We start from the raw sequence: 13669 nt of genomic DNA, 5'->3' as shown, positions 1-13669 counted from the left end.
GACTGTAATTTTTCAACATTTCGTAATGTCTATTTTAGAACCAAAATAAGGCCTTTCACTCTTCCCCGACGCCTATTCAAGAGATTGTACGGTGTATTGTTTGTTTTGTGCATGTGTTGTGGACAAAAAATGACCACGCCCATTTAGTGATTGCAATATGTACGTAATAGAAACCGCACCCCGAACTTGAGCTTTTGATCCCAATTTTTAAATTGATACATTGTAATATAAACCGCGGTTTATAATAGGACTTTAACGGTAGGATTCAATCAATACAGAGAATAGTTTTAGGTCCACCCATAAACTTACTAAAACTAAAATACAATTACAAAGACGAGACTCACAGCTAGCTTTTTTTTATTTTGCATATGCATTCTGAAAACACATCATGGATGCATGTCTATTCTAACCAGTTATTTCTTTTTTCCCCCTTTATATCAGCCTTATCAGGCTATCAAAAATTTTTTAGTAAACAGGAAGACCATTGGAAGGTAAGTCCTCATTCCTTTTTGTTGCATTTCTTTTAAAAAGTATTAGTTTCCCATCTGTGTGTGCATATCTACTTGCTCAGATTCTAATCTTGTATAACTATGCTAAATATATCTATAATTTCCTAGGTTTTAACTTTGCTGTTGAAATATTCACAATGGAACTTGTTCATTTCGCTGACAAATCCTTGATAAATCAGTGTATTTGTTTCAAAATCAAAATACTGACCAGTGGTGGCGCTGTTTTTTTCTTCAAAACTGCTCCCTAATTGTTGCAATCAGTGTTGACTGTTAGCACATACATGTAGGCGACTATTCATTACTTATTCAATTATTTTTCATTTATCTGGAAGGATTAATCATTATGGCGAGTTGATGCATGCCACTTTGATTTGTTAATTGAACCCAAAATGGTTGATTGGTGGCCATTTTTGACATATATCTTGTACTTGCTTTGAGCAATTGCTCCAAACTTTATAAACATGCATACATGCACATATACGATAATGTTTTTTCATCAAACCAACTGCTGATGATTTTAGTTGTTAAAAAAACACTAAAATAAGGTATTTGGACATGTCCTGAATAAGATCTATCCAAATTACTTTAAAATTGATTTGTAAAAGTCTACTCAAGATGGCCGACTTGATCCATCTATCAGGTTACTCAGGTCCTACAACATCATATGGTTTTTGCACCTATGTGCAATTCTATAAGCTATAAAATAGCAATGTAAAAAATGCTCACTACATGTATGCCAAGGACTAGAAGCTAATCTTCTTTAAATGTGTATAGTTTTGAGATTGAACACAAATAAAGTATGTGCTTTGGCCATTTTTGGGGTTATGACTAGGAATCTTTATATTAATATCGCGCAATGCTGTTGACATTTGTTTTTCTTGCTGTAAATGTAATATCATTTGTTGTCACATGCATATCACATGCGTTTCCTACTATGATATGCAAGTTTTCACTCTGCTGGGATATTCTACATCGGTCTTTAAACCTATGTACACAACAGGGACTGTGAACTGCAAAATGCTTGCTAATTTAGGCCTGCTTAATAAATTCATATATAAATGTATTCATAAATATACATTTTCTGATTCACCACCAACAATATCAATATTTGATCGTGTATATATTCGTCAGGATATAGTACTCAGTGTTCTCCACGAGAGGTTTAAGAGGGGCGCAGCGCTCTTTAATTTATTTGCGCCCCTCTTCAATTTGTAGCGCCCCTCTTCAATTTGTACCGCCCCTCTATTTATCTTCAGCGCCCTCCTTTGTTTTCGGTGAACAGCTGTTTCACAAGTCCCAGAAGATGTCCCGATGATGTTATTGAGAGACCTCTTATTAATTGACAGGCGATAAAACAAAGAACCAAGAGACAGATAGTGGCATAGGTAACAACGAATTTAATGTCTGGGGAAAAACTGGCTGAATAAATAAACAAAAAACAATGGCTAAATACGTAAAGTGATTGTCACAAGCATTGCGTTAATTACGCAATAGGAGAGTTCCCTCATCATTCCTGAATTAGCTTAGATACTTAAGAACAGAATAACCAACAACAATTTATTGGTCCAACTGCTTGTTACTTGCCTTTTATTGGCGAAAAGTAAAAAAAAATCATCAAAAGAAACAAAACATACGGTACACACAGAAACAACATGGATGACCTGGTATCTGACCTTTGTCCTCAGTACCCATAATGCAATCAACATAATAATCAATTTATTTACAGTCATCGGATTCGATTTTTTTCTTTTAAATGGTAATTTTGTTATGTGAAAATATTTTTCTTATTACTTGAGTTTTTCAACTATTACAATATGTCAGTGCATTTATAAAACTTATGAAAATGAAAATACTCGAGAGAAATTTAAAAGAAATTAATGAAAGGCTAAAATTTCACAACTTGTTCCATTACAGAGAATAAAATGGATATTCTTCATCTGTCAAAGTTGATGTAAATATAAAAGTGCTAAGAATTTTCTTTGAAGTGTTTTATTGGTATGCTAATTATATGCAAATTAGATATGCTAATTATACTTAAATTAGCATCCCTCTTCAAATTTTGTTTGTGGAGAACACTAGTACTTTACAGATTTGCAAAGTGGGAATGCTGCTCAATTGCAGTCATTGCAAATGTTTCCTTACGAGACTTCGTGGATTTGGTTTTATCCGTTTCACATAACTCCAAAACACATTAGCTGATTTGAACAACATTTGTTGGACGAATTGTTTCATGTAATGTGCAGCAGCACAGCAGGTTTTTTTGTTTTCATGAATCATGCACATTTGGATTTTTTTTTAGGTAAAAATGTCAAAATATAGGGTGAAAATAATGTTTTTTTATCGTTAACAACAATGTTTTGCTCAATTTCATTCATCACATATAGGTAATACACAGTTCATTGCCAATATTGATAAACACCATTTTTTTTTTATTTGGTGTCCATGCTCGTTTCTCTATGTGTGATTATACCTACTACATTTGCACTTCCACTGCTTTGAAATTGACATACAGATTATGTAGACATGTGACAGAACACAAATTCACAGTAAAAACAACACAAGGACACAGCATTGTCAAGACTTGTTGATCTCAAGGTGCTTTCAACAATTGATATTTTAGTGGGTTTTTAATGCTGAAACGTGATTGTTTCATTGTGAATTTTGAGAACCACAACTAAAATGTAATTTTTGCTTATTACGCAAATTTTTCTCATAAAACACATTGAAAGGGAACACAAAGTCTCTATACTGTTGACTTGTACGAAAATGATTGAGACAGATTTTAACGCAAAATGTAGTCACTGCACTAAAATGTCAAAAACACATGAGTAGCCAATGATTTTGATCAAAGTTGTCACACACTGTAAATTTTACCGATACATCTGCGCCTTCAAAGTCTTGTGATTTCAAATCAAGTCAAAATCACTAATGGATGGAACATGTCATTTCATCAGAGCTTCCTGAGAAAGGAGGGGGAATTTTCATTCGCTAAGTCGTTGCATAAGGGTAACCATAGTGATCCATTTGTCGCTGCTAGTCTTAAAACGTGATTGATTTATTTTATAACATGGTTTAAAGGGCCTACTATGCTTTTTGCCAATCTCTGTAATACTCGGGCAAAAATGACATTTGTCGTACGAACTGAATATATTTGAGTTGAAATGAAGGTGTGTGGGCGGGGGCTTGGTGAAAAGTAAACTGTTCTTCAAACATAAATTTGTTTTCTAACAATTTGCATGTTATTATTATAAATACCATATTTGTTCTATCAGAAGCACATCTTCAATAGAAGCCCCATCCAATTTCGCCATGTGTGTGTATTTACCATTCATTGAACATCACCAATACTATACAATCTGATTCTTGCATGTTCGATTGAACAGCCCCATGCTTACTGAACTCAGGATAAGCAGGTTGTAGACAAGCACATGTATTTGAAAATATCAGCTATTGCCAGTGATTAGTTATCATGCAGTTATAATATTCAAGTCGTTTGATTCACTCTGCAGGACGCGCCATTTCTGTATGGTCTTGGTATTGTCTACTTTCACTACAATGCCTTTCAATGGTAAGTAACATTTGTTTGTTTTTTATTTGTTTGATGGAATGAGCATATCATTGCTGGATGGAGACTCTACTTGTCCTACATTGAATGCAGAGCTTGTAAAATGTTTTAACATCTACTCATGTTTCACTTTTTTTGAGAGAGCTCCGCTGGATTTTAAATGATGAATGAATGTACAACCAATGTGACTGTTTCTGCAGCCCACCAGCTCTTGTTGCTTACCTGCTATGATATCTTGCAAATGTGTATCTTGAAATGTTTTTTATTGCACAGTGATATCTATTGAAAAAAAAAACCTGATTCTTAAAGGGGCTTATGCTAAATCAAGCCCCAACCACAGATTTTCTCAATTTTTTTTGGAGGGTGGGAATTGTTTTAAATACAGAGAAGTAAAACAAATCAAGTTGCATATTTATTGATTTCCACAAGCCTCCACTTTTACGATAAACAAGAATTACATGAGAGGCTATAATGATGCAATCATGAATTTTGTGTAGCATTACAAAATAGCAGTATTCGCCACATCAATGTAGTCAGTGGTTTTGTAAAATTGCATTCCTACTGATTCTGATTTGCAGAAAACCTACCTCATAGACACCTGAAATCTTCATAAGGGTTTTGGATTTTATGCAGTTCATGTGAAATCTTATGCAACAGAATCCTGCAATCAAATTATTAAATTAGTTGATGAGTACTCTAATATTTCCAGATTTGTTGTCACACCGACTGATTTCATCATTGTTCATCATGATAGTTTGTTTGAGGTTTTTTACATACCGTACTTCCCCAAGCATAAGCCCCTCCCTGAGTATAATCCCACCCCCTCTGTTTTTAGACATTTAACAGGTTTAAATTATATGCCCAGAGTGTTTTTACCGGGTGTCGACGACATTTATTAAAATATGCATGTAAAAAGTGTATTTCATTGGATAATAATCATGAGTACAGTAGTGGTTCCTGCTTTTAGGAGAAAACTCGCATTAATGCATGGCGGGTGATTGTACGGAACATAGTTCGCACCTTTTCTATTCTGTTGAATAGGGTGAACCCCGATGTTGCAATATTGAAGTAATCCATATTTCTTTTGAGTAGTAGTTTTCGAAACTCCAAAATATGATCGTCAAGTCGTGAAACCTGTTCAGAGAACATTGTTTTACTTTGCCGAAAATAATCGTGTCCATTGAGACTATCATGAATGAGGTGTGAACGTGTAAACTATTCTTCGACACGACTTGTTGGTGACTGTGAAAGGTTTAAATACTTCCTCTTCCCTCAGTTTAGCTTTTGAAAATTGCAAATCAACAGCTTTTATGGGGGAAAAATCAGTTTTTTTTGTAGAAATCAGTGTTAACAGATCTTATTTTAACATCGCAGTAATTCACTTCCACATTGCATAGAAAAAATTACTCAGTCAATAATCAGGAAAACTTCGTCTGTGCAACGTATTTTCTCGATTTTACATGCTCATCCCCCTGGGCTTATACTCGGGGAAGTATGGTACGGTATAATACAAAGTGTGAATCCAAGTATATTTGTATGTATCTAGAGTGGGTCTGCATACAAGGAAATCTCATTGTCAAAATTTCCACTTTGATGGTTGATTGTTATAACCCTTATAAGTACATGGGACTGACAAGATTGGGGTTATTGTTGAGATCAGAGACAAGTTTCAGGGACTTGGTATAGCTTGGTATCTGAGATGACATAGATGTGTCTGTATGGTACAGCTTTATCTGAGATAACACGAATGTGTCTGTATGATATGGTATGGTATGGTATAATATGGTTTTGAGTTATTTTTTTTTCTTGTAACAAATCTATGCTCTGGCTCATGAAGAACCTTGCATTGCATCTTCATACAGTAGTAAAACTGTCTCATCCTCTGAGGCTCAGCTTGTATACAGTCAAACCTGTCTATAAAGGACAGTCAGTAGACTGAGCCAAACTGTCCTTTATAGACAGGTGGTCTTTATATGGAGGTGGCCTAATTTATTCATTCAATCATGAATCATTAGGGCGGGAATTTTAAAGGAGATCATAAGCAAAACATAAAAACAAACCTACACATTGTACAATGAATAGGTCTTTTTTAATAAAAGTCACTCATTTTCATCTGGATAATTACACAGCTTTACTTTTTTACTACAAATTATATCATGTAAATTCACTGAAACCAAGTGATTCTGCCCACAGATTAATTGGTGTATTTAATGCATAAGAACGATTGTCAACGATCGGCCGCATTAGCGTCTCAGCTTGGTCTTTCACACTCACACTCACACTCTCGCCATGCAGTTTTATTCCCCAGTCTCTTACACATATTCCATCACAGGCGGTAATCAGTCTCGTTAGTATTGTCGATTGTACACTGTGACAAAATGCACAGGCAAAGTTGCCGTGTTTGAAAAAACAAACAAACAAGCATTAATAATGAAGAAGCATTGGTAATAAACAAAATTTACCAAATTCATAACGATTGCTCTAACTCTCGGTGTTGAATCAGAAAGTCAAGCGAACCGGAAAGAAACACTATGATCGTACACGCAATTTTACAGTTATTTGTTGCAAGCATCGACGTGTCAAAACTGCCCAAACAAAACGAATTTTCTCGATTGCGAATTATTGATATTACCTTTTATAAAAAAAAAAAAAGATCAAAATAGAAAACATCTTTCGTTGAGAATAACCCTGAGATGACCCCCGGTTTGCCCATGCGCCAGCTTCATTAGCATAATTTATAATGATCAACAAAATAGGTCAGATTTTGCAATCCCGCGATGAAAACGAAATAAACGGTTGTTTTATTATTTTGTTTGGATATTTTATGTCGACAAGGTAAATAAAACATCCCTCATTTAAAAAAAATGGTTAATTTTTCTTTGTTTTCGAAACGGGAGGAATTTGCTATTCATGTGTGAGACAGTCCACAGAAGTGCCTCTGGCCGGCTGGGAATCAATAGTATAGTAATGATCGGAAACAAGCTAGTTTTTCATTTCAAACTTTGAATGAAACTGTTTTAATTTGTTGTCAAAATCTTTCCAGTCTCCAGACGTTACATTCAGATGATATTCAACTTTTTTTTTTACTTTTTCGCAACTTCACAAACTAAGTTGCGAAGGTCACCTCTGTCTATTAGCCCGAAAGATTGCGTACTCGGTAATCTGAACATAACATATGGCCACTTTCCTGTTAGCGATTCGCAAGTAGTTATTGTCTTTTTGATGAGACCGTCTGATGGAAATGTTGGTGGTCGTTATACAAAGGGTAAAGTGTGAATAGGTCTACAATAGGGTGGTCGCTGGTCGCGTTAGACAGGTGGTCGCTATATCCAGTGTCTTTAACGTGTAAATTGCGAAGGGACTGTACTAAGGTGGTCGCTATGAGCAGGTGGCCGCTCTGCACAGGTGGTTGTTAACACAGGTTTGACTGTATATTATTTGTGGGTTCACATGAGATACATTCTGTTGATGTAACTATCAATAGCCTGCCCTCTATTATTCAACATGTGTAAAAAATGTTAATGTAAAATTTCTGTCTTAACACCATCCACCGTCTCACTGATGGCTACAGTCACAAAATTCCAGGTACTTGAATGCAGCATGTCTGTTAGATTCGGCACTAAACACAAAACTTTCCAACTTCCAACTTCCAGGGTCAACTCACATTGTGTCTTACAGTACAAACCACACAGTACAGTTTTGCACAGAATGACGAAAGAAAATGTAATAAATTGTCAGTTCAGCCATCACAGGAGTAGTCAAATCTGACATTGTACAAATGTGGTATTTCAATTTTTTTTTTTGTTAAATTTTTATCTCTGTCCAACCTTATGTTGTCTACTTTTACACGTCACTGGAACACATTAACTTATCAAAATGTATGGAATATTGGTTGACAATATATTTAATTAAAAAACATACCGGTACCAGTAATTTTAGGAACACAATTTTTACTACCCAGGCCTTGACTGAGAATTTGAAATTGGAACTATATTTTCTCATATAAACTGTTATTTTCCTGGGAATCTTTAAGTTATAAACGCAAGTTGATACCTAATAAAATGAATTTAATAAAACATGTCTGTGATGCAATGTTCATAATATAAAACCTTCTATAGACGAGTTACTGAGAATTCCTAGTACCGGTAATTATTATCACACTTGTGCCGGGACGTGCATTGCTTTTCTAACTTTTCTGTTCTCCATGGATTGTACTGAAGACTTTTAAAAATTCAACAGTACTAATTTCCAGATTTTTTCAATTTCATTTTAGATAGTTAAATTATTCAAAATACAAAAATTTGTTGAGGTAATGATCTCACTGGACCATTTTCTGTTCATTCCGATACCCTGCGTTATGCGTGAAATTGAAGGTAAAAACAGGACAAACAAAAGTTATTGCGTTGTAGTGGTACAAAAACATTTTAGGATTCAACACTTAATATTAAAAGTGCTTCATAAATTTGATGATGATCAATTTTAATGAAGTAAGAGTATTTCAAGCGTAATGCTCTCTGAAAAATGTAAAAAAAATATATAGAAAAAATCTTGTAGATTAATTCACTGGGGTTATGGAAACTGAATTACGTGTCAACTCATTTTTTATTATCAGCTAAAATGAAGTAATTAATAACATTCAGGTACAAAGAACGAAAACATTTGCCTAGAAATACTGATTGTTTTGATTTACTTTGATTATCTAGAATTATGAACTGTCTCTTTTTTTAAAGCTGTTGACATCTATTGGCCATAGGCATGTATGTTCCAACATCACAAAATACAGATGATTTTTTGCTTCAAGTGTAATGTTGTATTTGTGCTGGATGGAATGCATACAATTCTAAAATTGTTTCTGTAGAAAGAAGTGTACCGTGCATATTTTTCTCTTTGCATCACTCAACACTAGAGGGCTCCATACATTTGACTTTAAACATGTAAAAAATTGGAAACTTAATCATTCCACTTTTAATATTTCATTTAAGTATTTTTAGATTTGTTTTTGAAAACTAAGTAAAATTATACAGTGCAGACAGAATTGGAATTTGTTTAGTTTTCAAAATGCCAATATTTAGAATATTGTTAACTGCTTTAATGACTAATGTACTGACCCCCCCTCCCTCCCCTAATTCTTACATTTTGTCGTGGTTGAACATCAACCGTAGTATATTTAAAACATGTCCAAATTGTACTTCTTTGCTAAATGACATGCTTCTTTCAATGAATGTATAGTAGTGTTGTGTTGCCATGCTGATTTGGATCTAAGCCAGAATTTTTGAATAACGAGACCTTGAAAGAAAGAAATAAAAAAACCATGTTTCAGATCTGTAGGTGTCAAGGATTTTCATCATGCCCCTTCCCCCTAGGTCTAAATGAATGAAAGTTGGTGATATTGACCCGACGTTTAATCAGGCTGGCTATATATAATTCATTTGTTTTGACCTTGCAATGGTTTAATCTGTCTTATAAGAAATGGGAAATATTACTGGGAAATCGCATTTGTTCTACTCGTGATGTGTTTATATGTCCTGATAAGCACGCCTGTATAACGGCATTAGGTGCACATCTGACTATTTCCTTCAGATAAGGTAAATACCATTTTTGTTGTTACTTTCTTTTCAACACAGACTATCAGGTGGTTGTTTTAATATTCTCTAGCGAGTACGAACAATAAAACATGTGCACATCAATTTTACCTACCTGAATGAACGAAGTGAATAATTCTTGAAAAGAGATAACTGACAGAAATATATCTAGGGATATATATATACTGGTATATATTTTTAAATACATTCTATGATAACTATTTTTTTTTTTTTTTGGCATGGTTATATATATTCAATTGTTGTCTCAATTTGTCAACCCTTTGAAAGGCGTGCACTAATTTGCAATAATAACAATTTGCAGTGTTCTTGTATTCTTAATTAAATGCGAAAGAGAAAATTGTATGAAATTAACAGCAGAGTCTTAATTTTTTTTTTTTTAAACCCTCTGAAAAGTGTTCTGCACATGTTAAATATTATCCTTATGTGGTTGTCACCTTTTTAAAAGCAGTATGTTACATCGATGTTAGCTGTGCAATTCTCTTCTGTATTTTGGTTTGTCTGTACTTGTTGGTGCCACCATACACATGTATAACATACAGGCACCAAGGTTTGAGGTTTTTTTTTTTAGGCTTATTTGCAGCTTTACCTATAGTGTCCTGCGTTTTTTTTCCCTTCATTTTTTGTTCGATAATATTTTTCAAATCACCCCCTTCAAATTGAATTGTAATTCCCTTACTATGTGTCTGTCTGTCCTCATGAGTCATAGGGGTCAAGGCAAGAGAGATACTATTAATAGCCATTCCTGTGACACAAGTGACCTTGTCTCTCAACATTACCTTTATTTTTTTTATTTTTTTTTTTTTTTTAAAGCAACTCAACTTATCCTTACTCCTCCTTTTTTTTTAAATTTGTAAGATATATTGTAAAATTTGATGTGAATTAGTTACTGTTATCATGTATGCGTAGATAGCTGTCCAGAATGGCTTCCAGAATTATAGAATTGTGTTGTAATATCTGTGTGTAAATTTCATTGTTCCTTTAGTGGCTTAGTCTAGGTTAGGTATTGAAAATCTGTCTGTCGCCAGTGTATGATTGACATTTCCGAATAATTTTTTTGTATGCACAGCTAGCTACATGTTCACAGCTCATACTAACATATTAACATTTTTTTGTGCGTGTTGGAGTGATTTCACTGAGCCCAATTTATTTTATTCGGTGGCTAACCCGTTTGTTTGCCTTTTGTTGAAATCTCAATGCCTGCTTGTCAATTTGAGATTTAAAATTTATTGAACACATACATGTCTCGTGTAATTTGAAAAAATGACATCACAGCTGAGTATCAATATTTCAGTATGTACGTATAATGCGTGTAGTAAATCGTCATTGTACTGGCCCTGGTGCATTGCATGCAGATGGTACGTGCACTGTTGCAGGCACGAGGTCATTAGAAGGTCGGCGGTCTGACCCTTGCTATTTTTAGATGCCTACTCGTCCTGGTGTATGCAACAAGATTAGATATTGTTGGGAAATATCATTAGCAATTTTTTTCCCTCAACATATGACAATACTAGAAGTCAAATTTAATTTTTGCAATCGTGGTTGAATGAAGTTTTCCACTGCAGCATGAATTAAATTTCTTTTGTCACATGCTTAAAATAAATAGCTTTCAAACCTTTTTTTTTTTTATCTACATCTCCATCTGTTAGTAATTAGTAAAAAATCCCCCGCCCCTCAATTTTATATATTAATTTTTTTTCCTAACTAGAAAAATTGTTCACACTCATAGCAGATCAAGTATATCATAACAATACATTTTGTTCTTTGGCATGTGTTGCTACCACTAAAACCTCCTGTGCGCTTGGCTGGCATTTGTTTTGGACCCCCTAAGTTAGTCAATGCTCTGACAGTTACGTGTTGTATCCCATAGCAACAATAAATTGTCACACAGGTCATCTGATGCAGCTGTTTTAATAACAGCAGTAAATTATGTCGTAATTTCACTGTTTTTGAGCCTTTTAAGAATACAAATATTTGTAACACAAATTCGAAAGTTGAGTCTTGCTGAAAATAAAATAAAACTGGCAGGTAACTAGCATCTCAAGCTGAAAAAAAAACATAAAAAAAACGGCATGAATTGAAAGGTCTGATAGAGCATTGAAGTGAAATCTGTGTGTACTGGTTGATTTTTGTTTCATTTTTAGACAAGGGGAAAATTACATTGAAATTGTAGCTGTTTTCATGGAAAATAAAGTGTATTTAAGTGTATTTCAGGTGGATAGTTTACAAGAATAACCATGTTTTGATACGGTGTTATATAAATGCACTATAACTACTACGCAACATTTTAACGTAGCTCTGACAGCGATGTTCCGTTTGATTTTGTCACCACTATGGAGATGAAGTACCAATGTCTATGTCAAAAATTGTATTCCATGCACTATCCAATTTGTTTTCTGAGAATGATAGCCGAAGATGTTATTTGCAGCCTTTTGATATTTATAGCGATACTATCAATTGACGCTGATGATTCGAGTATGGGAGAATACCTCTGTGCGAAATCGAGGCTAAAGGAACTAACATATCTGGCAGTTGGCCAATATCGTAAACGCCCTAGATTCATTTCATAATGCTACAGTGTTGCATCGCCTGTGAATTGTCTAGCTTTCGTCTAGTCCAAACTATTACTGGAATCTATCCCATAATGTGTGTTTATGTTTCTTTGACCCTGCAGGCTTTGGGCCCCTCCAATGGATTGTTCCATTCTGTTAGTGGGCATGCCAAGATGAATTATAGCGCAAAGTAACAATGTCATGTGTGTAAAATTGTCGTTTCATCCTACACTGAATGTGAAATATGAATGTGACTTCTCATGTCTGCGCTTGCAATTTTTACTTCGATGGTTTTTTAGTCACGGACATTGAACTTTCGCAGTTGTACACAAGAGATGGAGATGCTGCCATGGTAACCCACATGTGTAAACAAGACATTTGCAAACCTACTTCTGGCCTGTGTATTTTGTAGTAAAAATAACTTATCTGACCTTGTCGCTGCCCCACCCAGTTCTTGCAATCAGGGGCTTAATTTAATAAATAACATTCAACTATGTCCTGAATTACAAGTTGGAAATTGGTTGTTTCTCTTCAAGATGTCTATCACCATGGCAATATGTACTGCTCTGGTGACGAGGCAGCAGTGAACTACTGAAAATTGAAACATCCACGTTATATCTGGAAACGGCAACACTTACAATATTATATTTTAGTGCGAACTAGCCCCTAAATTGAGATATTTCACTGAGTAAAAAAAAAAAAAAAATATTTGCTTGTATGCAATTTGAAAATTCTTCCTAACTATTCTATTAAAATTGTAAATGTTTGTTGCATTCCCATGGTTCAAGATAAAAATCACAAGCATGACCGGCTTGTTCAAAAATGGGACAAGGCTAGCCAGGTGAAGGCTAGATTATGCAAATAAGTTTGGTAGCCACATGCTGCACGTCAGCCAACTCTCCTCAGTTACTTGAGTTCATTGAAAATGTTTTATGTGAATGTCCCGAGTAGGCCGTGCTTAGATTTACCATGTAGTAATAGTATTGCCAATCACTTTACAACCTCCTCCCCCCATTCGCCACAGAGAAGGTCATCTTTTCACATTTTTGTAGCGAACTACAGGCACTAATCAATGTAATATGGGTACGTGTTGACCCACTGCTTTGTTGCTTGGTGATTGGCGGCATGCAGTGAATAATGGGCGCTAATTGTGGGAATGTGACCTGTCTGTTTGCTATGCCCACCCCTCTTGCCGAATGTGGGCATCCACCTAATTATGCATGCATAAACTGGTATCAATGTATTGTACTGGCAAAGGCAGGCAGGCAGGCAGGGGCTGTGGAATTACACACACTAGAGACGCATTTGGCTGTGGACCTTTTAAAAAAAAAATTCTTTGGTTCAAGGCTGGTGTTGTTTTCCAGGAGAACTGCTACAGCATCTGTAAATTGGGTCACCTTATTTGCATGTGAAGAGAGTTTGATTGTAGCACTATGTGGATTC

The 13669-nt window shown here is 34.9% G+C and overlaps 1 protein-coding gene across 3 annotated transcripts in view; it reads left to right on the top strand.

Moving 5' to 3' along the window:
* The window catches only part of LOC100366814 (histone demethylase UTY-like), a 68712-nt gene that overhangs the window by 30835 nt on the left and 24208 nt on the right, over nt 1–13669 (top strand). For all 3 annotated transcript variants that reach the window (XM_085499045.1, XM_078010212.2, XM_085499037.1), the window contains exons 4-5: nt 442–491; nt 4019–4077. In XM_085499045.1, the coding sequence (XP_085355171.1) occupies nt 442–491; nt 4019–4077 (109 nt within the window). The remainder of the gene's footprint in view (nt 1–441; nt 492–4018; nt 4078–13669) is intronic.

Source organism: Saccoglossus kowalevskii, chromosome 1, assembly GCF_978046115.1.
Source record: "Saccoglossus kowalevskii chromosome 1, keSacKowa6.1, whole genome shotgun sequence".
NCBI lineage: Eukaryota > Metazoa > Hemichordata > Enteropneusta > Harrimaniidae > Saccoglossus > Saccoglossus kowalevskii.
Note: the sequence above shows the minus strand (reverse complement) of the source record. Positions and strands in the feature narration are given on the sequence as shown.